The sequence below is a fragment of the Staurois parvus genome, unplaced genomic scaffold (assembly GCF_062004578.1).
Source record: "Staurois parvus isolate SC_StPar_1 unplaced genomic scaffold, SC_StPar_1.0 ptg000011l, whole genome shotgun sequence".
Lineage (NCBI taxonomy): Eukaryota > Metazoa > Chordata > Amphibia > Anura > Ranidae > Staurois > Staurois parvus.
Genome location: NW_028317807.1, coordinates 7278001 through 7304657, shown reverse-complemented (window position 1 = coordinate 7304657; position 26657 = coordinate 7278001). Strand labels below are relative to the sequence as shown.

The window sequence follows — 26657 nt, the reverse complement described above, 5'->3', positions numbered from 1 at the left end:
GTATGGATGTTTTAGAGCTGCAATAGGGAACAACTGTTTACATTCAGAAATACCTATTCACTCTGATCATCTCTTACTCATTTGATCCTTTCCTGAAAATCTGCTGGGTAAAATGATCAAATATACTACATGTGACATTTGTAAAATCATATGTATGCAAGAATATTTTTGCTTTCTAAAGAATATTGACTATGTAATGATTTTCCTTTCCAGGCACCGCCACGTGCTCTTCCGCCAATGCCAAGGTACTGCCAATTCCAACTTTTTAAAATAGATACTGATTGCTTAAAATGGGGAAATAAATATTTATCTGAAATGCATATATGTTAAAGTGTAACACCAAGGACAGGATGGATTAGAACCCCCGTCAAGTTTTTACTGTGGTATAGGGCTCTGATAGAGAGATTTTTACTCCCTTCTGGTCCAGGCGAGAATGTTTCTACAAGTGAGCTGAACTCTATAAAATCAACAAAGACATAAGTAAAAATGCTTTCTATAGTGGAGTAGAAGGCTAAATCTGTTGTTAGATTTCCATTCCTGTCTTTGTCCCTGTTGTAGATTTCCTCTCACTTCACCCTGGTTCACATCTGTGCTGGTGGTGCCGCTGTGGATCCGCACGAAAATCCGTGCAGCTGCACCATCCGCACAAAGGAATGCGGACACACCGGCGGGTGCCGTTCGTTCTAATGGCACGCCGCCCGCACTGGAAAACGCAACCACACTAGGAACTGAGGTTTCCATGTGGGCTGAGTTTTCGGAAGTGCAGGGACTTCTTCCCTGCGTGTCACGGGGCACGGGAGTCCATTCAAATGAATAGGCTCTTGTGCCCGTGCAAAATACGGCCCACCCGGCCGCACATATGCCAGGGGTTCCTGTCTGGTAAAACTGTTGTCAGCAGAGTGGAAAGTGAGGGAAAATATTTTTAATGGGGCCCTGGACAGCACTAAAATCCAGACAGGGTTTTTGTTGTAGTTACATATAAAATGTATATTCTAGATATAGTTGGCTATAATTCTTTGAAGTTTTGTGAAAACAGAGCTAGGTAAGTAGATGAGGACAATCTGCATATAGTGAATCTTTATAATATTCATACAGCCCACGTTTTACTATGTTTTTAATGCAGACATGCAATATATATCTGGATTAAAGGAGTATTATTTGCTTGCTCCTGTGATTTGAGTATGTCAGGTTCAGGTCTTGTGATAAAAATAAAATACAGTGCACATAACACACGAAGAAAGATGGCTGCAAATGTGCCAGGCCCTGCAATGAATCATGGGATATACTCTTCTCTGTAGAGAAATATCTTCAGCAGGGAGGCCAAAATCACTCCAGTGATCTGTTACAGTTCATTACTATTATTATTATTTGTATATAACTTCTTTCTCACATAGAATTTTTTTTTTTCTGTTTTTTATGCAATCACACGGAAATCTAATTTTATTGTCAAAGCACATTTCAGGGTAAGTTGAAGTACCTCTGCATTCCAGATCTCAATCTCATAGGCATTGTTTATTATAATGTGTAAAGAAACATAAAAGGCCCCTTAAGTCATCATTTTGTTGTATGCAAAGTAATTGTTTCTTCCTGATGAAGGGCAGCATGCTAAAATATTACTGCTATGATGTTTATGGAATAGGAAATTACCATATTGGCTAGGATTTCTTTTTGACTGATGAAAAGATTGGTCCAGTTGGCTCACCCTTAGGGGTGATTTACTAAAACTGGGGGGTGTAAAATCTGGTGCCGCTTGGCATGGTAGCCAACCAGCTTCTAATGTGAGCTTGTTCAATCAAGCGTTGACAAAAAAATAATGGAAGCTGACTTGTTTCTGTGCAGAGCTGCACCAGATTTTACACTCTCCAGTTTTAGTAAATCAAGGGTCCATGCACACTAGGCGGTTGAAAAAATGCCAGAACCTCTGGCAGAAAAAGCAGAATAAAAATGTGCATAGTGGCTCGCATTGCACAAAAAGCAGAATAAAATTGCAAATAGTGGCTCACATTGCACAAAATGCAGAATAAAATTGCTCATAGTGGCTTGCATTGCACAAAAAGCTGAATAAAAATGTGCATAGTGGCTCGCATTGCACAAAAAGCAGAATAAAATTGCAAATAGTGGCTCGCATTGCACAATGGAAGAAGGGAAATAGCACTATCTAAGTGTATCATAAAACAATTTTATTTCCACAAGTGAGCAACTCACAAGAAACAGCAAGGAGAGTGCTCATCTAGCTGCAAGCACCATTGTCTGATTCCAATCCAATCCCGCTGACTGTAGATCCCTGGAAGGCTGTCCCGGGCTGTGCTGGTAGATCCCAGCATTTCCTGGTCAGCTTGGGTCCCTGGTGGAAATGAAATAGTTTGGTTTTTTTATGCTACATTTAGGTAGCGCTGCTTCCCTTCTTCCATTTTGTATTCACACAGAGTATCTTCTAGCTCTTGATGGATCAGAAGCATTTTATGAACTTTTGGAGTCATTGGACTTTAAAGTGGAGCTCCAGTCAAAATGAAAAAAAATAAAGTCAGCAGCTACAAAAACTGTAGCTGCTGACTTAAAAAAAACAGAAACTCACCATTCCCTCGATCCAGCTGTGTCCTCACCGCAGCCGCTTTCACCGGCTGCCCAGACAAAGATTCTAAAGGGACTATCATGCTCCTACTCCTATTCCTTCTGTGTTGAACTGTATTGTAATTGCACTGTCCCCCTTTATAAAGTGCTGTGTAAACTGTTGGCGCTATATAAATCCTGTATAATAATAATAGTTATGCAAATAAGCATATACGTGACAGAATTTAATCTTAACTATACTTATTTTATCTCTTGCAGATGAAATTCCCATTGGTCGCCCAAAAAAGAAAAAGTCAAAGACAAGCAGTTCGCTAGGTAAGACATTATTAACCACATCCTTACCGCGCTATAGCCGAATGACGGCTACAGTGCGGTTGTCCAGTTTTGGGAGGGCGTCATAAGACGCCCTCCCGCACGCCCCCGGCGGTGCGTGCCCGGTGATCTCCGTGATTGCTGTGTCCTACAGACACAGCTGATCACTTGATGAGGTAAAAGGCCAAGCACAGCTGTCTGGGCACCGAGATCCCACCGCAGTGTACAGAGTGAGCAGCCCCCCCAAGGTGAATCCTGGTGACCCTGCATGTGTGGTTCCCTCTGCTGTTTGGAGAGTGTATCTCTGGAGCCTGGATATTCCTATGGTGTGCTACCTGCCTAGCTGATGTTTGCCAGATGACCCCCATTGTTCCAGTTTCCAGATGCAGATGACCAGGAGTTGGTCTTGATTTACTCAAATGCGCATTAGTTTGCGCTTTCTGGTTAGTGCAATCTACACTCATCCTATTAGACACCACGGTCACGGATTTTCACCAATTTTGCTGCTATTTGAAATTTGGAATTTTTATACACCACTATATGCACCTTATGACGTTAAGTCTGAACGTTCTCACATGTGATTGCTTTTAGTGCCATAGAGCGCAAATTTATATGATTGATTATTTATGCTACCTTTTATATCTGTATACCATTATTCATTTCAGTGCCACAGAGCGCAAATTTATATGATATAATATTGATATGGTTTTTATATTATCTATGTTTTATTACATAATATCTATCCATTATTAGCGCTGCATGTACACATTTTATCGTTCTGTTTGAAAGAGAAAAAAGCAAGACATCATAGGTATAAAAAGGTAGATTTTTATATTTGAATATCTGTAGAGTTTAGCATTTGTTGCTCAAGGCTTTTGCAATGTGGCTGGAAACATTGATGACTACTCCTGCATGACTTACCTTTCCCAGCTTTGCATGAAAAGAAAATTACTTTACATTCTGATTTTTCCTTTATTTCAGACGATGCTGTACAAGACACAGATTTAAGGCCCTCTGAAAGCAGAGAACCTCTTACACCTGAAAAGCGAAGGAAGAAAAAGAAGAAACTGATAGGTTTGTTGCTGGAACAACTGCTCATTTGTTTCTACTTCTATTCTAAAACTATTCATAGCCAAGATAAAATTTAAAGCTGAACTCCTAGGCAGATATAAAAACACCAATTAAAGTGGCACTATAGGCAAAACCTTTTTTTTCATTTTGGATTTTTTTTTTTCCATCTGTGTCCGATTGCGGAGATTTTCCTTCAATTCCTGTCCCATAGCCTAACAGGAAGTGAGAGCAAATCCCTGCAAATTAAGGGAATTCCTTGTGGACCCCTAGGTGACCAGAACTAGTGTCCCCATTGGAAGATTTCCCCTTATTACTTTTCTGGGGACAACCCAAAATTTGGGGTTCTTTTACTTTCAACGATAATGGTAAACAGGACAAATAGGGTGAATCTCCCTAACGGGAACACAGACAGCTGTATTGCTTAACTGTAACAAACAAAATTCAGGTAACCAACCTGGCTGTGCTATCTGGTAGGACTTTTAAATCTCTGGCCTGTGTAACTAGAGTTAGAAATCCTTTAACAGGTGTAAGTATGTATTTAGATGTCTGCCTGAAATCTATATAAAGGATTCCTTTTCCCTGGCTCTATGCTTTGACTTCATCCACCAACCTCTGTGTCACTAAAGGACATATTAATAACGTAGGGAGGACTTACAAGAGGAACCATAGCACATTGGTGCACCCGAAAAGCAATACAGAAGTGCCGTATTCAGAAGAGTCTTCCAAAATAGTTCATTTGCAGTGATCAGTGGCTGGGGTGAGGCAAATATCTAATTGTAGAGGGGTACATTTTCAACCATTTTTATTTAAGCAATGGAGTTGCTTTACATTCTGTAGTCAAATGTCCATATCTGTTTTTTTCTATTTGCATTCCAAAGAAGAATTTATGGGTCCCCTAGATTAGTCTATAGCAGTGATCTCCAAACTGTGGCCCAGAGGCCAGATGTGGCCTTTTGCTTGCTTTCATCTGGCCCTTGGGGTACTATTTCATCCACTAATACCAACAATGGGGAATAATCCCCCCCCCACTGACACCAATAAAGGGGCATAGTTCCTCCCAATGACACAAACAATGGGGCACAATTTCTCTCAATGACACCAACAGTGGGGCCCAATGACACCAAATATGGGGCACAATTCCTCCCACTGACACCAACGATGGGACACAATGCCTCCAACTGACCCTAAGATGGTGTCAGTGTTTTTTTTCTACTCCCAAATGCCACAGTCCAGCTCCCCTAAAGTCTGGAGGACAGTAAACTAGCCCTTTGTTAGTTTGGAGACCCCTGGTCTATAGTAATAGAGGTGGACCTTGCATCTGATTTTACCACTGGAATACAAAATTAAATATGAGAACACTAACTGATAAGTTTTAGGGATTTGATTCCTAAAAGAAGACTTTCAATTTAAAGTGGTTCTAAAGCCTAAACATTTTTTATCTTATTGCATTTTCTGCAAGTATCTCCCTCTCACCCCCCCTTATACTTCTTTAAGTCCTCACTCAATCCAGCGGCTCTGTCTTGTCTCCTCACTCTCGAGGGACAGCCATTCGCTCCCACTGCTATCAGTCAAATCTTGTGACAAGAGAGCAGGGGGCGAGGCCAAGTCGTGCTGCCTACGTCTATGGATGCAGGCAACACGGTTCAGAATCAAGCTCTCATGAGTTCCCCCATGGCAAATGGCTTGCTATGGGGGCACGTGGAGAAGAGGAGTAGCTGGAAGTGCCAGCAAGGGACCAGAGAGGAAGTAAGTATACACCTGTTTGTTATAAAAAAAAAAAGAAGACTTTACTATCACTTTCTGTTTCAATATTTTTATTAAGAAAGTTTTGTTTTAAGGATACAACAAGCTCAAAATACGCCCACGCAGGGGCAGAGCAGAAAAATAACACATAAACAGAGACATCCTGCTGACTTGTATTAGTCAAATAAGGTAATGTCCAATTACATCAAGGAGGGACGGCAAAAAGCTGAACCAAATAGCAGCAGTAATCCAACATAATATCGGAAAAAGAAGAGGAAAGAAAAAAGGTTAGAAGAAAGGAAAAGGAAAATAAAACAAAAAAAAAGGGAATCAGAAAGAAAACATGGAAGAAGGGAAACTAGAAGGATCACGGATCCAAGGCTAGCACAGGCAGCGACTATAAGAGGCCATAACTAGTAGGAGGCAGGGATGGCAAGGAATAACATATCCAAGGTTCCCAAACCTTAAGGAATCTCGGATGAGAATCATGAAGAATGCTAGACATCTGTTCATTTACTATCACTTTAAATGGGAATAGCCTAGCCGCTTCTGATCCCTGTGTATGCATACAGAGGTCCTTCTTCGTACACAAGAAAACCATAATAAATGTTCTATTTTTTTCATATTTAAATGTATGAAGAAAACATATTTTCTTTTTCAGATGCTGAAACTTCATTTACCAATCAAGCTCGTAATAGCTCATCAATAGTCCAGAATGGCAATAGCATGGATTACCCGCTTTCAGACGAAGGGGTTGTTCGTAAACCTCGTCGGAGAGCAAAGTGAGTGTAAAATTGATGTTGTAACACCTTGTCCTTATATGGAAGCAGTTGTCGTTGTCTTCTTCTGTGTTACTTGAAAGAGCCTGCAAGTGGTCTATGATAGTGAAGTTAAAAGGAAAGAAGCATTTCCACAAGCGAGATGTTTGAAAGTGTCCATGCCTGTTTTTCTGAATATTGAATTAAATTTGCATACAGTAAGAATGTGTTGGGGCTGAAAATAGACAGTGAATAAAGGCATATATTTTATTGCGCTTGCACAAACATCTGTCTGATTGTACTAAATTGAAAATAGTTATTTCAAAAACACAAAAATTCTTTCAGAAGCGTGGAAAAAACAGAAAATGTCTTCAAATACTTACTGTTTTCCTTTCCTGATGGACTCCATGGCAGCATACGTATGGGTTAGTCACTCCCCCTCTTCTCCTATAGGACCCCACTCCCATATATCTTTGCTCTTCGCCAGAGGCGGTGTTCCATAACTAGCCTACTCATGGCATTGGGAGGGTGCTCCTGCTGCCATGGAGTCCATCAGAAAAGGAAAATTACAGTAAGTATTTCATAGGAAATTTTCCGTTTTCCTGACAGAATCCATGGCAGCATACGTATGGGAAATAACTAGCCATACACACACGGGTGGGCAGTTACTCAACGAAAGACTTTAATTTGCCCCATGGATAGGACTTTCAAACCAAAATTAACAGGGGATAAGGAGTCAGGCTCTACACAGTATTGAGCCATAAAAGTGTTGATTGAGGACTATGAGGCCGCTCTGCAGATCATCTCAAGGGCGACATGCCGGGAAGCCGCCCAGGATGTAGCCACACTTCTGGTTGAGTGTGCAGTCACTGCCTCTGGAGGTGCCAAACCCTTAGCTCTTTAGGCCATTTGGATGGCCTGGACAATCCAGGCCGCGATTGACCTGGCAGGCGCTCGGTCTCCTTTTACTCTTCCCATGGAAAATGATGAATAGACGGTCCGACCTGCGGAAGGATGCTGTGACCCCAAGTATAGTCTTAAGGTCTCCCCTACGTCCAGGGGGTGAGCGTCATCGACTCCCGAGGCTCGAAAAGTTGACAGGACAATCTCTTGGTTCTCGTGGAAGACCGAGGTCACTTTAGGATTAGAACCTAGTAGAGTGATGAGGACCACTCAGTCTGGGAAGAATGTCAAAAACGGTTCTTTACAGCCAAGGTTCCTGATTTTGGAGACTGTTTCACAATGTAACTGCCACCAGAAAGGCTGCCTTGATGGAGAGCTCCCTCACTATGGGAGGCCCAGCTGATTCTGGCACGCCTCCAGAGAAGAAGTCGAGGACAAGCAGCAGGTCCCAATTTGGGAACCTCAGTTTCCTTTGGGGCTTCAATCTTACTGCCCCTTTGAAGAATTGTCGAACCAGAGAGTGGTCCTCCCATGATACTCCAGTGAAGGCTGAGATGGCTGACACTTGAACCCTGAGGGTGCTGACTGACAGGGGCAGGTCCAGGCCTAACTGCAGGAATCCCAGGACATCCTGAACCCTCGTATCACTAAAGGATCCATCCATGGTCGAGATATAGTCTACGAACTTAGACCAGATTCTTCCATAAACCCTGTTGGTACTTAGTCTTCCGGCATTCATCAGGGTAGGGATGACTTCAGCAGGACAACCTAAGGCCTCCAATCTCCCCCTCTCAAGAACCAGACCATTAGATGAAGCCTGGTTGGGCAAGGGTAAAGAATGGTCCCCTGCGACAGCAGGTCTGGCCTGAGAGGGAGAGGAACGTGGTCCCGAAAGCTGAGCTGCGCCATTAGGGGAAACCATGGTCTGCTCGGCCAGTATGGGATTACAGCCACTACTTCCACCACTTCTGCTCTGAGCCTCCAAAGAAACCTGAAGATGACAGGGTCCAGGGGAAAGGCATAGGCCATGCGAAACCCCCACTGATCCATCAGAGCATCTACCCCGAAGGTCTGGAGACAGCATTTCCTGGTGTAGAATATCCCCAGTTTGCTGTTGCACGGGGAGGCAAACAGGGCAACTTCCGGACTGATTCCGAGGGTCAGTATCCACTTGAAACCTTCTGTGTTGAGAGACCACTCATTGTTGTTCAATTGAACCCTGGAAAGGAAGTCTGCTTGCGAGTTCTGGACTCCGGGTACGTATACTGCCGATATGTTGGACAGGTTTCTCTGAGCCCAAGCCATGATGGCCTCTACCTCACGCAAGAGGGACAGGCTGTGGGTCCCTCCTTGTCTCCTAATGTAGGACACTGCCATCGTATTGTCTGACCTGAGGAGGACTGATTTCCCCTGTGTTAGGTGCTGGAAGGCCTGTAGGGCACAGAGCGCCGCTCATAATTCCAGGACATTCGACCCCAACCTGTGGGAGGGAATTCTCCATCTGCCCTGAGCAATCTCTGACTGGCAGAGAGCACCCCATCCAGAGCTGCTGGCAACCGTAGTGATTGTGACCCAGTAGATGGGGGGCAATCAAATGGCAATTGAGCAGGTTCTTCCGCTGCAGCCACCAAGGAAGGCTCTCCTTCATGGAGGGAGATATGTAAATGACCTGCCCATGCTGCCGGGAACCCACTGTTCATGAAAGCCCTTCTGGAAGGGTCGCATTCTCCACTGTGCCCACTTCACCATCGGCACTGTGGATGCCATGGTGCCAATGATCTTTAGGCATTGGAGGGCCTGGAAGATGTGAGGAATACAGGGCAGTATTCGGCTCCGGATCACCGGAATCTTCTACATGGGCAGGGAGATGGTGGTGCTGATCGTGTCAAAATGAGCCGCTCGAGAAATATTATCGACTGCGTGGGCTCCAACTGGCTCTTCTCCTAATTCAGCAGCCACCTGAACTCGAGAAGAGTCGAGATGATGTGGGCCCTGTGCTGTAGTAGCTGGTGCAGGTGAATGCCTTTGGTTCTGATCAGGGCTACGACTTCCAACAAGACTTCTGAAAACACAGAGGCAACGTTGAAAGCCCAAAGGGGAGACACACAAACTGTAGATGTCGATGGTCCACAGCGAACTGGAGGAATCTCTGAAAATCTCTTGCAATGGGCATATGATAGTAGGCATTCAGATCTATAGACAGCAGCCAGTCGCTTGGCTGAATTGCTTGTTGAATTGTGAACAGCGTCTCCATCTTGAATTTTGACTTCCGGATAAATGAATTTAGATGGATGAGATCTATGACCAGCCTCCAGGCCCCGTTTCTTTTCTGGACTAAGAAGAGGGGCGAGTACATGTCCTAAAATTCTTCGCCCTCCAGAACTTGCACGTTAGCACAGCGGGATTTCGCTCCTTTCTTCGGAATGTGGAAGGGCCGTAGGGGGTGAACCTGAGATGAGGAGGGCTGTTGAACGCCCAAGCATGCCCTAAAGATACCATGTTGACAGCTCAGGTATCCCAGATTGAAGCTGCCTAGACATGCCAAAAGTGGCGAAGGCATGCCCCCACCTGGCCTGCCTGGCGGGCCCAATCTCAAAAGGACTTTATGGCCTCACGACCTCCAGAGGTCAAGCCTTTGGAGGATTTCTGAAAAGATGATCAGCTTATCCTCCAGCTTCTCTTGAATTTGCAGTCCGGCTTGAAGAGGTGTGTGTCGTTCTGAGCCCTCTTCTAACCTAGCAGATGCCGATCCTGGGGCAGGAAACCTGACCTCCCGCCTGTAGCCTGGGCTATAGCGCTATCCAGTTTGTTCCGAAACAGGGAGGAACCCTCAAAGGGGATTTTACACCATGCCTGCTTAGAGGCTGAATCAGCCAACCGGGGCTGAAGCCACAAGGCACGCTTGGCTGTCACCAAGGACAGCATAACCAGAGCCAGCAGACGGGTAAGGCGATCGAGGCCTCCCCCAGAAAGTCAGATGCCAACCTCAGCTTCTGAATTGCTTGCCACCTCTTCTAGAACTCCTCTGAGGGCCACATCCATGTTATCCAACCACACTTTCATAGCTTTAGACAAGGCCGCTAAGGCAAGCACCGGCTTGCAAGCCATCCAACCTGTAGTGTAGATTCGCTTGAGATCGGAATCGATTCTCCTTTCCAGGTTGTCCTTGAAGGACACCGAATCTTCGAGAGGGAGGGTAACGTGCTTGGCTAGTCTAATGAAGGCCGTATCCACCAGAGGGGCTGATTCTAGATGTTTGGCGAAAGGATAAAGCTTGGCTGCTTTATTCAGAAAGGAGGCCCTCTTATCGACATTGCTCCACTCCTCGGTGAAAATTTCCCAGAGTTCCTCCAGAAATGGAAAGTTTGACAATCCTTCCTTAGATGTGTAAATAATTTCCTGTGTTTAGGGGGAGACTCCACAGCTTTTTTCCACTTCAGGGCCTCTTTGACTAGGGGCAAGACCAAGGTGAAATTGATGCCCACACACGGATCTTCACTCTCCACCTCACTGGCTGAGGCTCAGGCTGACAGGTGGCTAGGTTGTGAAAGCTCCAATCCCCCTTGGGGATCTTTGGGAGGGGAGCACACCCCTACCAATGGGCTGCGGGCACGGCTAGTCCCAATTTCTCTCAGGGACTCTTGAATGACCCGCCTGACCAAAGCCTCTACCTATTAGTTGGCACTTTTTCTCTAGCCGGTCAGCCATGCAAAACAGGAGTCACATAACGACCTGTTGTCAGGAACCTGAGAATCGTACCCCCAGCAAGTTTTTCTATTGGAGCGGCTTGAGTGCCCCTAACCATGATGCCTGGAGGAGGAGCGAGAACTTCTTCGATGACGCCTGGAGCTGGAAGCAAACCTGTGGCATCCGGATTTGGAGGACGAATGATGGCGCCAAGAACTGGACTCACCTCCGTCAACGTGTGCTGTATATTGGCGATCAGATCTAAAAGGGCTCAGAAAGAGAAAAACACAGAGCGAGGGATAGTTAAAAGCCACAGAAAAGCGCCAGTGGGGGATCAAGGGGCTAAAGCCATCCATGTTTGTGGGGCTGGCCACAAGGAGATGGTGACACATCCATGCCGGGTCAGCTGCGAAAGCAACCAAGCTTAAAAAAAAAAAAACATGACATGCAAAATCCCAGCAGAGGGACAGGTACTGACCTTCACAGTGGACCACAGCGCTTGGGGAAGCTGCCCCATTCAGTCCACAAGATTTGCCAAAGAAAAGAGCTCTGACAGCTGTTTAAATTTGCCGCCAAAGCTGTGGCGTCACCGCTGCCGTACTGCACATGCGCCGTCATCTTGCCGTACTGCGCACACACAAAGCCTAGCCTCGTTCCAAGGCCAACTCGTGTATTCGCAGTACGCCCGGACCCGGAGCGCAGCATTGTGTTCCAGGCACCCACTAGCACCAGGGAAAGAAAAATAGACAAAAAGGAGTACTAACTGAGACCCAAACAAGGGCACTGCTTACCAACCCCGCACAGCCACGACCACCTGACTTGGAGACCGCCTCGTCCAATCGGGGTGCTACATGGCCACCCGCTATTAGCAGGCTATCCGACCCAAGTACCGCTTACCCGCAATTGGCAGACCTGAGCTCTTCCAGGCACCGACTCCTGCTCGCCCATTTCCACCCTGCTTTTAGCTGGGGAACAGTGGAATTGATGAGGGAACGCCTGCTCTGCCACTCCCGGCACCGCATCCATCCACTGCATCCAATATCCCACCTTTAGCTGGGGACCCGTGGCATTGACAAGCGACGCGTCACCTCACATCTCCTGGAGAGGCTCGCCAGGCCTTGGTCGCGGACCATCTTGTATGCAGGAACCAGGTAAGACTTGCACTAGGTCCATAGGAGGAGAACATAAAAAGGAACATGGCCTCTGGCGAGGAGCAAAGATTTATGGGAGTGGGTTCCTATAGAAGAAGAGAGGGCGGGACTAACCCATACGTATGCTGCCATGGAGTCTGTCAGGAAAGAAATATACAAAAGCCATGGGACTCAGACTCTAATCCACAGTAAAGTTGCTAAATAACAATTTTTCTATCGTTTCTGTATTAGGAAAACACGACCCGCAGAACAAGAATTCCCTAATGATATGGGTATAGAAGATGAAGATATCATTGCTGACGGGCAAACAAAAATTCCAGAACACCATCCTGCATTCATTGTACCCTCCCTGACAAGCCAACCTGTGGGCAAACTTTTTGTGGAAAAGAATAGTAAGTAACCAAGCCAAAACAATAGCCAAGCAATCAGTACTTACAGTTCTGGCTCCTGAGATCAGTTCTCCCCAAATAAACAATCTGTATGGGGTTTGTTCTTTTGTTTGCATGGGGTTGCACTGAATGTTTCAACTTTCACCCAGATAACTTGGTAATGGTTTAATTAGTGTACATGTAAATTGAACCCATCTACATTCTAGGGGGGAAGGGCCTTCTCATGTTATGCCCCAAAACTCTGGAATTCTCTTTCCAAAATCACCAGAGATTTATCTTTTTCAAATTCTTTCAAATCAAAACTGAAATCTTTCTTCTTTAGACAAGCCTCCACCTAACTGTTCCATTTTTGTTTCTTTGTCATTTTATCACTTGTTTTTGTTTGTTTCTTTTGTAAAATGTTTTGAGAAGGTACCTTTTCATACTCTTGCACACAGGCCATCTGAGCCCATTCAGCCTGGTTCCTGAATGGCTGCGCTCGCGCAATGCCCGTATGCTGTACTTTACGATTTATACGGTAGCACCGCTGTACACACAAGTGGAGAAGTGCACAGCTATTCGTGTCAATGACCGGATTTACATTGCAATTGGGCTGCCCGGGCAGAGGAAATTCGCTGGGAATTACCCTGAACAGGCTCAGCTGGCCCTTATGCAAGAGTCCTTAAAGGTGTTATATTAAATTATTATTATTATGATACAGTATTTATAAAGCGCCAATAGTTCGCTCAGCGCTGTACATTACAAAGGGGGACAGAACATGTGACAGAACAACAACAATACAATGCAAAACATGAGGGGATCGAGGGCCCTGCTCTTTCGAGCTTACAATCTAGGAGGGAGGGGATGGTGGCACAGGAGGAGATAGCTGTGGGGGATGGGATGGTAGGAAGAGTGGAGGAGGTTGGCAAGTTAGCAGGGGGTGGGGTAGGCTTCCTTGAAGAGCTGGGTTTTCAGGGTGCGCCTAAAAGAGAGGAGAGTAGGTGATAATCTGATGGGTTGGGGCAGGGAGTTCCAGAGGATGGGTGACACCCTGGAGAAGTCCTGGAGGCGGGCATGGGAGGAGGAGACCAGGGAACTAGAGAGAAGGAGGTCTTGTGAGGAGCGGAGTGTGCGTGCTGGGTGGTACTTGGATATTAGGTCAGTGATGTAGTTTGGGGCAGTATGGTGGACGTCTTTGTACGTCAGTGTTAGGATTTTGAATTTGATCCGTTGCGCAATCGGAGGCCAGTGGAGGGATTGGCAGAGGGGGGTGGCGGAAACGGAGCGGTTGGAAAGGTGAATGAGTCTGGCAGCCGTATTCAAGATCGACTGAAGCGGGGATAGCCAGTGGCGAGGCAGGCCAGTAAGGAGGGAGTTGCAGTAATCGAGTCGTGATACGATGAGGGAGTGGATGAGCTGTTTAGTGGTTTCTGGGGTTAGGAACGTGCGGATTTTGGCGATGTTGCGGAGGTGGAGTCTGCACGAGCTTGTTAAAGATTGGACTTGGGGCTGGAAAGATAGGTTGGAGTCCAGAATGACACCAAGTACTCTGGCCTGCGGGGCGGGTTTGATGGTGGCGTTGTTGGATGTGATGGAGAAGTCAATGGGGGCTGGTGTCCGGGCTGGGGGGAAGACAAGAAACTCGGTTTTGGAGAGGTTCAGTTTAAGGAAGTGGAGCGACATCCAGTCTGATATGTCGCTCAGTAGTTGTGTGATTCGGGCGGAGACTAAGGTGGGGGGTTGAGAGATAGATTTGTGTGTCATCGGCATATAGGTGGTAGTTGAAGCCGTGAGAGTGTATGAGTTGGCCAAGGGAGGAGGTGTAGATGGAGAAGAGAAGGGGCCCGAGGGTTGGAGCCTTGAGGAACCCCAATAGAGAGGGGGAGTGAGGGGGAGGTGGTAGCATTATAGGTAATGCTGAAAGAGTGTTGTGACAGGTAGGATGAGAGCCAGGAGAGAGCAGAATCTCTGAGGCCAAGGGAGTGTAGTTTTTTGAGGAGGAGGGGGTGGTCGACTGTGTCGAAGGCCGCAGAGAGGTCAAGGAGTAGGAGCAATGAATAGTGGCCATAAGCTTTTGTGGTTAGCAGGTCATTGGAGAGTTTGAGTAAGGCAGTTTTGGTGGAGTGTAGGGGACGGAAGCCGGACTGTAGGGGATCGAGGAGGTTGTTGTTGTTGAGGTGAGAGCTTAGGCGGGTGTAGACTAGGCGCTCGAGGAGTTTGGATGTAAATGGGAGCAGGGAGATGGGTCTGAGGTTGTTCGGGTCATTGGGGTCCAGGGAGATCTTTTTAAGTATGGGGGTAATGTGTGCATGTTTCAGAGGGGAGGGGAAAATGCCAGAGGAGAGGGAGAGATTAAAGATGTGGGTGAGGGAGCGTAGGATGGAGGGGGAGGGAGGTCGTAGGAGTTGTGAGAGGATAGGGTCGAGGGGGCAGGTGGTGAGGCGGGCATCAGAGAGGATCTTGGAGACTTCCTCGATGGTCGTAAGGTCAAAGGTGCGGAGTGTTTGGTGGGCTTCAGTATGAGGAATGTAGGGTGGGGTGGAAGAGGAGGTCAGAGCAGTGGTGGGGCCGTGGGAGAGGGGTGATGAGGGGGTAGCTGAGTGAGGGGGAACGGGGTTGGAGGGAGTTTAAGTTGCGGCGATGTCCTTGCGAATTGTGTCAATCTTGTTTTTGAAGTGATTGGCAATCTCAAGGGCGGTGAGTGAGGTGCTGGGTGGAGGTGGGGGTGGCGAGAGTTGAAGGTGGAGAAGAGTCGGCGAGGATTGGAGGAGAGGGCCTTGATGAGGGTCAAGAAGTAGGCCTGTTTGGCAGCATGGAGGGAGGAGGTGTAGGTGCGGAAGGCAGATTTATAGCGGGTGAAGGCTTGTTGGGATTTGGTTTTGCGCCATAGTTGCTCCAGAGCACGACTGTGTCGTTTGAGGGTTTTGGTGTGATCAGTCTGCCAGGGCTGGAGCAGTCGGGGTCTGATGTTGCGTGTGGTTAAAGGCGCTAGTGAGTCAAGGGCTGTTGACAGCGCGTTGTTGTAGGCAGTCATAGCCAAGTCGGGGCAGGACAGGGGGAGGATGCTGTCATGGAGTTGATCAGCTGCAGAGTGGAGGGGGGCAGGGTTAAGGTTGCGGAGGTTGCGGCTGGTAGTAGTGTGACATTTGGAGGGGTAGGCGTTGGAGGACGAGGAGATAGAGAAGGTGATCAGGTTGGTGTCAGAGAGAGGGAAGGGGATGTTAGTGAGCTTGTGGGGAGCGCAGCTGTTGGAGAAGACAAGATCAAGGATATTACCGTCAGAGTGGGTGGTGGATTGTATGCACTGTGCAAGTGCAAAGGAGGATAATGTTTATTGTTATTATTATGGGCATTTGGCATGAACTCGTGTGAATTGTTCTAAATACTCTGCTTCACATGCCAGAATTTGTTGGCACTGCGTGAGTAAATAAAATACATATACAGTCAGGTCCATAAATATTGGGACATCGACACAATACTAACATTTATGGCTCTATACACCACCACAATGGATTTGAAATGAAACAAACAAGATGTGCTTTAACTGCAGACTGTCAGCTTTAATTTGAGGGTATTTAGATCCAAATCAGGTGAACGGTGTAGGAATTTCAACAGTTTGCATATGTGCCTCCCACTTGTTAAGGGACCAAAAGTAATGGGACAGAATAATAATCATAAATCAAACTTTCACTTTTTAATACTTGGTTGCAAATCCTTTGCAGTCAATTACAGCCTGAAGTCTGGAATGCATAGACATCACCAGACGCTGGGTTTCATCCCTGGTGATGCTCTGCCAGGCCTCTACTGCAACTGTCTTCAGTTCCTGCTTGTTCTTGGGGCATTTTCCCTTCAGTTTTGTCTTCAGTAAGTGAAATGCATGCTCAATCCGATTCAGGTCAGGTGACTTGGCCATTGCATACCATTCCACTTCTTTCCCTTAAAAAACTCTTTGGTTGCTTTTGCAGTATGCTTTGGGTCACTGTCCATCTGCACTGTGAAGCGGCGTCCAATAAGTTCTGAAGCATTTGGCTGAATATGAGCAGATAATATTGCCCGAAACACTTCAGAATTCATCCTGCTGCTTTTGTCAGCAGTCACATCATCAATAAATACAAGAGAACCAGTTCTATTGGCAGCCATACATGCCCACACCATGACACTACCACCACCATGCTTCACTGATGAGGTGGTATGCTTAGGATCATGAGCAGTTCCTTTCCTTCTCCATACTCTTCTCTTCCCATCACTCTGGTACAAGTTGATCTTGGTCTCATCTGTCCATAGGATGTTGTTCCAGAACTGTGAAGGCTTTTTTAGATGTCGTTTGGCAAACTCTAATCTGGCCTTCCTGTTTTTGAGGCTCACCAATGGTTTACATCTTGTGGTGAGCCCTCTGTATTCACTCTGGTGAAGTCTTCTCTTGATTGTTGACTTTGACACACATATACCTACCTCCTGGAGAGTGTTCTTGATCTGGCCAACTGTTGTGAAGGGTGTTTTCTTCACCAGGAAAAGAATTCTTCGGTCATCCACCACAGTTGTTTTCCGTGGTCTTCCGGGTTTTTTGGTGTTGCTGAGCTCACCGGTGCGTTCCTTCTTTTTAAGAATGTTCCAAACAGTTTTGGCCACGCCTAATGTTTTTGCTATCTCTCTGATGGGTTTGTATTGTTTTTTCAGCCTAATGTTGGCTTGCTTCACTGATAGTGACAGCTCTTTGGATCTCATCTTGAGAGTTGACAGCAACAGATTCCAAATGCAAATAGCACACTTGAAATTAACTCTGGACCTTTTATCTGGTCATTGTAATTGGGATAATGAGGGAATAACACACACCTGGCCATGGAACAGCTGAGAAGCCAATTGTCCCATTACTTTTGGTCCCTTAACAAGTGGGAGGCACATATGCAAACTGTTGTAATTCCTACACCGTTCACCTGATTTGGATGTACATACCCTCAAATTAAAGCTGACAGTCTGCAGTTAAAGCACATCTTGTTCTTTTCATTTCAAATCCATTGTGGTGGTGTATAGAGCCATAAATGTTAGAATTGTGTCGATGTCCCAATATTTATGGACCTGACTGTACATTCATAGCCTTAATGGCTGCTAGTGCTATCAATACATACATGGGCAGCACAGTGGCTAAATGGTTAGCACTTTCGCCTGGCAGTAATAGTGTCACTGGTTCAAATCCCACCCACGGCACCACCTGCTTGCCGTTTGCATGTTCTCCCTGTGCTTGCGTGGGTTTCCCCTGGGTACTCCGGTCTCTTCCCTTACTCCAAAGACATGCTGGTAAGTTAATTGGCTTCTGTCTAAACTGGCCCTAGTATGTGTATGTATGAATGTACGTTAGGGACTTTAGATTGTATGTCCCTTGGGGGTTAAGGACTGATGTGAATGTACAAAATATACAGTATATGTATATATAATGTAAAGTGCTGCGTAAATTGAGCTATATAAGTACCTGTAATAAATAAAAGGTAAGTAAATAAAATACATTTATTTACACCGTAAATGCTAAAGGTGGGATACATTCACAAGAATCCTATCAATAGTGGCGTCAATCTTTTGGATTTGTAGTGTAAACCCAAGGAAGAAAGTGATGCTGGACATCAACATAACCATGCATACAGTTTATTTTGAGGCTTGGATCCAGCTATGCTTAGTGGCTTTGTCTCATGCATTTGTAGTATACAAAAACTGTTAGCCAAAAAAAAGAATAAAAGAATAAACCTTTTACTTATGTGTAAAATTAAATTGTGAATTTTAATGCAACAAAGTCAGTATTTGGGACATTTCACCTACCTACCTACCTACAACAGTATTAAAGTAAATGAAGCAGAGCAAAAGATGTATTACATCAGTGGTGCAGATTGTTTTGTTTGTTTGTTTGTTTGTATGTTTGTTTTTCTCCAGGTTCACATTTCATTAGGTTGGAGCTTGATTTTCTAACTACCTTTAAAACACATAAATATTAAACAGGAATTATGTATTGCAAATAAAAATATCAGGGAAAGACATACATCACAGTGAAAATACGCAAATTTCTGTGGTGGCTGATTTGTGTATAGCTCCCAATATGTTTTCTGTATGCAGAAAGATCTAATCATCAGGTTTGTGTAATAATTTTCTGGAAAGAATACATTGAATTCCTAGTACACTACTAGAACATGATGGATTCTCGGTGAGCTGGTTTTGTTCTTTTACTCTAGGAAAATTTCAAGCTGCTGACAGAACTGGTATTGTCAAAACCACAGAAGAAGTTGATGATTTTTTGGATGTTAAGCCAACATGGACCAGCATGGACGTTTCTCTTACTGTACATCGTGCCTTCAGGTAAGTTCACCAATTCTATGTTAAAGCTGAACTTTACCCATAATAACTTTATAAAAAAGAATGTTCTTTTGAAATGAACATATATTTCACATTAATAATTATGCTACAAAAATGAGTGTGTGCTGTAAATTGCCTCCAGCATTGTTCCTGTTTTTTCTTGTTGGAGGCTGCCATTTTGCTGAAGCCCCAGAGCCTTTGAACAGCATTAAATCTTTAGGCTGTCAACAGATTGGCCTCTACATTTGAGCGTTCCCGAAAAGCACAGAGCAACTGAGCATGTGCAGAGCTGGGGGAGACAGTGAATTACTGAATTTTGTTCACTTGACGCTCAAGGATGTCCATGGATGTCCTTTAATTGTAGTGATTGTACCGGGATGATTCCTGCAGCTACAGGCATCATCCCAGTATCTGTTTTCAGCCAGCGATTCTGCTTTTTATTAAAGCAATCCTAGTGGTTAATTAGGATACCCCTCCCCAGTCCATCTCATGTTGCACCAGGGAACCTGGGATCACTGTCTGACCATGGAGATCATCGAGGACCAGAAGGAAACCAGAAGTGTTGAGCATTCTTGTCACTTTCGCTTTCCCGGATGTAAGCAGTGCCATTTTTAAATAGTCAAAGCATCTGGACACACCAATGTGAACTGAATTATTTTTTTCTTATTGCAGGGTGATTGGACTTTTCTGCAGTGGATTCCTTGCTGGTTACACAGTATGGAACATTGTTTTCATTTATGTACTTGCTGGTAGCCAGCTAACTACTCTTCCCAAGCTTCTGGAAATCTACAAAGACCTGGCATATCCATTCCAGAGCTTTCTGTATTTTTTGTTGGCCCTCAGCACAGTTACTGCCTTTGACAGGTAATTTTTCAATAATGCCTTTTTGATGTGAGCGATATGTTTGCTGTGTGCATGTGAAGTGGCACCTACAGGATTGATAGAGACTTAAATAAATTGAGTTGTTGTGACCATCATATTCTGCAGCGTACCCAGCAGAGAAAAAGAAAATTTTTGGTGCTGCTACCCTGAATTTAACCACTCGCCCTCCAGAGGATTTACCCCCCCCCCTTCCTGACCAGGCCTTTTTTTGCTATTCGGCGCTGCGCTATTTGAACTGGTAATTGTGCGGTCATGCACTGCTTTACCCAAACGAAATTTGTCTTTTTTTCATACAAATAGAGCTTTTTTTGGTAGTATTTGATCATCTGTGCGCTTTTTATTTTTTGCGCTATAAAGACCAAACATTTTGAAAAAAAAATAGTTTCTCATTTCTGTCATAAAAATATCCAAAAAACTAAATTTTGTCTTAAACTTTAGGCCAAAATTTATTTTTCTCATGTCTTTGGTAAAAAAATACCCAATAACTGCATATTAATTGGTTTGTGTGAAAGTTATATCATTTACAAACTATGGTATAGGTAATGGAATTTACTGACTACCTATCACATTTCTTGAGGTGCTAAAATACCAGGACAGTACAAACACCCCCAAATGACCCCTTTTCGGAAAATAGACACACTAAGCTATCTTCTGAGAGGCATGTTGAGTTCATGGAAGATTTTTTTTCCAGAAGTTTTTGGAAAATGACAAAAACATTTTTTTTTCTTTGCACAAAGTTGTCTCTCAAATGATACATTGCTCACACATGCCATGGGTATATGTGGAATTACAGCCCAAAATACATTTTGCTACTTCTATCAAGTATTGGGATACCACATATGTGAGACTTTTTGGGAGCCTAGTCACATACAGGAGCCTGAAATCAAATGACCACTTTGAAAGCCAGAAGGTGCATAACTTCCTCATTTCACTTCCTCACTACCTATCACTGTTTCGGAGGCCCTGAAATGCCAGGATAGCACCAAACACCCCCCAAATTACCCCTTTTTGGAAACCCCAAAGAATTTAAAAAGCTGCATGGTGACTATTTTGCAGATCTCATTTTTTCTCACAAGGTTTTGAAATATAAAAAAAAGAAAAAATATGTTTTTGTTTTCTTTCTTCATTTTCCAAAAACTTGTGGCAACAAATGAGATCTGCAAAATACTTACCATGCTTCTTATCAAATTCCTTGGGGTGTCTACTTTCCAAAAAGGGGTCATTTGGGGGGGGGGGGGGTTGGTGCTATCCTGATTTCAGGCTCCTGTATGCTAGGCTCCCAAAAAGTCTCACACATGTGCTATCCCCATACTCAGTAAGAAAAAAAAAAGCATCATGCAAAAGAATTGATGTGTTTCTGCCCCAACTTTAGGGCCGTAGTCATAATAAAACCATCTGAGATTCTGAGATCTGAGCACAGTGAACCTGCTTCTGTTATGTTCACTCTGCAAGTCCTGTTGTGTCGCTTCTTCAAGTATTGCTTTACACGTATTTGATTTTGAGCTACACCAACGCTAGTTACTTCATCTGTTGCTTAGTTGTGTGTGTGTGTGTGTGTGTTTTTAGGTTTTATATAGTTCTCTAAATTTACTTATATTTCTTACCAGGATTGATCTGTCGAATATATCAAATGCATTCCATGGACTTATTGCATTGGATCCTTCAGCCGTGGCATCATTCTGTAAGTAGATGTGTGGATAATTCTACAAATGGCTATAAACACTCTATTTAGTAATATTTACTAATCTTAGTTATTTAATCTTTTTTTATTATTCAGGACTGATTTCCAGTCCCTCTGCCATCTTTTATTACAAGATAATTCCGTAGTTTCAACAATATATCATGTAAATTTTATAATGTTTATTACCCATGTCAACAACCATCTGCTGTCAGACTGGACAATGTAAGTGACAAAGTGGCCTCACATCTACTGCTCCAATTTGCAGTGCTTTTTGACTTTCTCTTGGGTAACTGCCTTAATGGATAAATTCACCTTTTAAGAAAAAATAATAAATTTTGCATGTAAAAAATGTGCATTTACTATTTTTGTTTTGTGAACCTGTAAAATATTGCACCAGCAGATCGCAGGTGCCATGCAGGACTCCTGCAGACCAGTCAGTGTATCTGTGTGCTCATACAGGCAAGCCTATACACTGTAACAGGAAGAATCAATGAACTAACACAGCGAGAACTACAGGCCAACAGCTGAAAAGGCTGCCAGAATTTGTAGCTTTCCACTCACAGAATACTGTGAATGAGTGATGCGTACATGTGGCGGAGTCCCGTACAGCCAAATTTTTTTTTAAATTGTGACAGCTAGCGGAGGGGGGGGAGAAGATCCCCCTGCTAGCTGTCAACACAGGATTGGGGGGGGAGAGCAGGGGCTGGTCCTTTCATAACTTATTACATGTTATTCCCTGAATATGGTTGTAGCATGTAACATGTTTCAAAAGGTGAACTTATCCTTTAATTTTGGTTCTATTACAAGCCTAAATGTAAACAGTATTGATAACTAAATCGAGTTCTGCCCCCTTTTGCCCTCCCCATCCCATAAATACCCCAACTGCTGTTCTGGGGGGAGACAGTGATCTTATCTACCAGCCACTGAGAAGCCATGTGATTGGTGGGTTGCAAGTAGATGTCTTCTAGTCTGAAAAGAATTGGCCATACAGTGGAGCTATACATGGGATGGAGGTACAGCTTAGATAACAATTTCTGTTATAAATGCTGAGTTAAGCAGCATATTTTCCATGTCTACCCAGTTGATGGAAAGTTTGCTAATTAGTATGAGTAGCATGAGCAAAATAGAAGAGGATTTTAACAGTAGCAGAGAGTAGCAACATTTTTCTTGAACGATACTCCGGTTTGTATTGATCAGTCTGTCCATAAAGCAATCTAGAAAGACTAGGGCTTGATTTCAATTTCTGCTCTACAACCTGTCTACTTTGCCACTTGGCCATAGATCGAAATTTTGCCAGTTCAGCAGGGACTGACCGAATTTCCATACATATGTGGCTGTCCCTTTTCAACAAACATTGATGGTTAGATTAATCTCTGTCAAATGGGAATGTTGTACATTTTTTTCTCAGTCACCAACTGCAGCCACTGATCAGTGTATTCTGACAGCAAAAAAGTCCCACATTCAGAATACAATGGCCCAGCAGGGAGGATTCCTACATCTATCATGCTTGAGTGGATGGTTGCTAAGCTCGGTGGCTGATTGAAAAAAAAAACAAGTAATGGACAGCTTTAGATTTAGATTTCCACTGCTAGCTCGAGCCCTGCCCAGCCTCCTTAATTTTACACCCACCCACTGGAGCTTGGGTATGTGCTCCAGCAAGGCTGCAGTTCTATTGGCAGCATGCGTTTCACCAGCCGCTGGGAATTACAGTGGACTGGTCACCTCCGGGGGAAGACTAACTGCGTGTGTTCCAGTGAGTTTTTACTATCATGTGGGGTACAGAGCCAAGGAGGAATCCTTGACAATACAGGGTAAGATCACTGCCCTTCCTACTGGATGCTTTCGCTGGTTTAGTGTGTTGGTTTGTGAATACTGATAGATACTGTATATACTTTTATATTTATATATTTATATTTTCCATAGATCATTGCAGCATGTGGTGCATGTTTAGTGCATTTTTTTGTGAATACTGATAAAGGTATATACAGGCGTACCTTGGTTTACAAACGCCTCTGTTAATGTAATTTTCAGTTTACGAATGAAAATCCATTGAAAATAATGCCTCAGTTTACACATTTTTAGTTTAGTGCCTTTAAAGTGCACTTTATAAAGAGTTTGAAAAGATGACTTTTTTTTACTTTTTTCTGACCTCAGGAACGGATTAATTGGTTTACAATGCATTTACAAATTTTTTCCGCAATACGAAGCAAGTTGCCCCAGGATGAATTGCACCTGAGAGGTTTATAGCGCTGGCCCCGTGCATGCTGGAGTCTGTGCGTAGCACGTGGCGTCGAGTGTGGAGGTGTTGGAGCGGTTTTTGCATCGAGTTTTGGAGCCATTCTGGAAATTTTTAATCATGTCCCTGTACAGTATTTTATGCTTTTAAAATGCACTTTATAAAGAGTTTTGAACAGATAAGACTTTTTTTTACTTTTTGCTGACCTCCGGAACAGATTAATTGGTTTTCAGTGCATTCCTATGGAAAACCACGTTTCGGTTTACAAATTTTTCGCAATACGAAACTTTCCGGAGAATGCATTAAATTCGTAAACCAAGGTACGCCTATACTTTGTAGATGATTGATCACTGTGGTGATTTGAGGATAACTGAGAGTTTGTAGTGTACTATGGTGCAGTGTTTTTGATGTGAGGTGAACAGTAATTATGTTTGGGGGCCCTTTATGGGCGGAACAGCCCAAAACGGTCATATGGCACTTTTAGATGAAACTTGAAACATGTCAGCATTTGCACCTGTGCTGGAGTGATGCCTAGGTCTTTGCATGGGACTTCCACATCTCACCCTTGATATTAACACTTGGGTTTTGCTCGATTCAAAGCTTTTAGCCATGTGGCCTTTTGTGAGTATGATTTGTATACTTCGTGTTTTTAATAAACTATTTAAGGTAATACACTAGGCCTTTGTGGCCCTTTTTTGTTATTTTGTCACCCACTGAATCATGCCAATTGGAGAATGCAAATGTGATTCTGATTGATTGTTGTGCTAATTACACACAGTTCTTATTGGAGAATGCAAATGTGATTCTGATTGATTGTTGTGCTAATTACACACAGTTCTTATTAGATCAATCAGATGCATATTACCATTCCACTGTGCCCTAGCAACTAATTTTGCTACTGATTGCTGCAGTGATGAGAGTGTCAGCATGACACATTGTCAGAGAGAAAAAGAACAAATCTTCCTTTTCTTCTGTATTCAATTGTTATTCTTACTGAACAGAGGTATAGTTAAAGCCCAACTTTAGGCAGAAAAAGTTATCCCTTGCAGTAGGGTTATGCCCGCACTGTTAGGGTTAATAGCTCTTTTTTGTCCAGGAGAGAGGAGAAGCTGTTTTACTTACCCAATCCTCCACTCCCCCAGCAGGCAGCACTCCCCTATGATCTGGTGATGGACTGTCCCTCCCTGTCCTCACATTCAAGCAGGGCTATGGACTCTGCTCTGGTCTTGATGAAGTCTGGACCCTAGACCACAGAGTTGCAGAAGCTATGGGGACTGGTCTAGCTTCAGGGAGGAGCAGAGGATTGAGTATCCTTTTCCTTTAAAAGCCTGTTCACTTTGCTCTACAGCCCAAACCACTGCTGCCCACACATTTTGGGATGCAGAGCCGCGCATCAGGGAGTAGCATGATGTGCATTTTATCGCATCACACCTTTCCCTTTTTTCTTTTTATACAAAACTTTATTGGAAGTGTACATTGTGAAGCTTGATTCATGTCACTGTGCGTCAGCATGATGCTCTGTGCTTGCTGTGCAGCAACATGCAGGAGTGAGCAGAGCATTGCAATATTATGCAGAACTGTTACATAGTATCGCTTTGCTCTGAATTTCAATGTAACACTGTGTTCTGGTCTGAACATGACACACATGATAGTGTGAATGGATCCTAATTGTTCCCCTAGATATAAATGAGCATTTAACCCTTGCAGTACAGGCACAGCCCCACTGCAAGGGATAATTTTTTATTTGGGCTTTTATAACCAATTACGGTACATAGAACGGGGTAAATGCTTTTAGGACAGATATTGAACTGAAACAAACTGTATGTAGCCTTTAGCTTTCCTGAGAAAATACCAGAATTTTGAGTGGGAATTACTGTGTTTTTGTACAAACTACTGGACATTTATATGGCTTTTTTTAAATTTTAAATTTTTTCGAGGCTGCTGGGTATTTTACATCTATTTATATACTTCTTTAAATCTGGCAAAATCTGTTCCTGAATGAAGAGGGAAATCTTCAGCATCCTACAAGTATTAGATAGTGGACAGCCCTTCATGTCAACCTGGCCGTTGCATGAATGACTAGTCTACAACTATGCATGTTGACTTTGGGTGAAAATCCCTAAACTGGCTTGTCTTGGGGAAAGCTCAGCAATGATCAACCAGTAAAATCCAAACCCTACCAACTTGACCTGACCCCTAAGAAAGGATTTCTGTCACCGACGGGGAGGACCTACAAACATATGCATGTTTCCTGAAACAAATTAATATGGCTTGCATTGGGCATCTGTTGACATTGCAAGCCTCTTGGAGCCAAAATATATCATCGAAGGTCATACTTCTGATTTGCCTGTTTTTATGCTCTAAAGACCTCAAAACAGGAGCTACTAAGATGAGGCTTTTCTTGTAAGACAGTGAGATGCTCGTACTTCTGTATGACAATGGTAGAACTCTTAATAGATTCTTGATCAAGAGTTCACACCTGTACCTGTCTTTAGTGTTTATTGCTCTTACTATGACTGACCGATTTCATCTGCCTGTGGTTATATTTTACATTCAGTGCACTGGGAGTAGCTGACAATATTGAAAAAAAAAAGTTGCAATTTTATTTACTTTCTAGCCATTTTGAAGCACTGCCAAGTGTCTTTGTAATTACATCAAGCTGAATCTTTATGATTTTTTGTTTATCTTTAATTATGTCATCCTCTCTTTCAGTATACTTTGTAGCTCTGTTTTTTGCTCTGAGCCAACAAATGACAAGCGATCGGATAAACTTCTACACACCTCCAACACAGAATGGCAGCTTGTGGTAAGTTCATTTTATGCAGTCTCTTCACTTTTATAGTTGGTTGTTTTATTTTCCAGCAAGTTAAGGCCCCTTTCACTTAGGCGTTCCGATCAGGCCTGCCTGTCAGTTTTTTAGGGGGACCTGATCAGAAGATCCATGCGTTCTTATGGAAA

The 26657-nt window shown here is 43.9% G+C and overlaps 1 protein-coding gene across 1 annotated transcript in view; it reads left to right on the top strand.

The window, feature by feature from the left end:
- TMEM237 (transmembrane protein 237) overlaps nucleotides 1-26657 on the top strand; it is a 48051-nt gene that overhangs the window by 10484 nt on the left and 10910 nt on the right. Inside the window, exons 2-10 of the mRNA XM_089672435.1 lie at nucleotides 214-245; nucleotides 2830-2886; nucleotides 3865-3957; nucleotides 6359-6479; nucleotides 12428-12588; nucleotides 18780-18903; nucleotides 19573-19764; nucleotides 21390-21463; nucleotides 26412-26505. Of these exons, the coding sequence (XP_089528561.1) occupies nucleotides 214-245; nucleotides 2830-2886; nucleotides 3865-3957; nucleotides 6359-6479; nucleotides 12428-12588; nucleotides 18780-18903; nucleotides 19573-19764; nucleotides 21390-21463; nucleotides 26412-26505 (948 nt within the window). The remainder of the gene's footprint in view (nucleotides 1-213; nucleotides 246-2829; nucleotides 2887-3864; nucleotides 3958-6358; nucleotides 6480-12427; nucleotides 12589-18779; nucleotides 18904-19572; nucleotides 19765-21389; nucleotides 21464-26411; nucleotides 26506-26657) is intronic.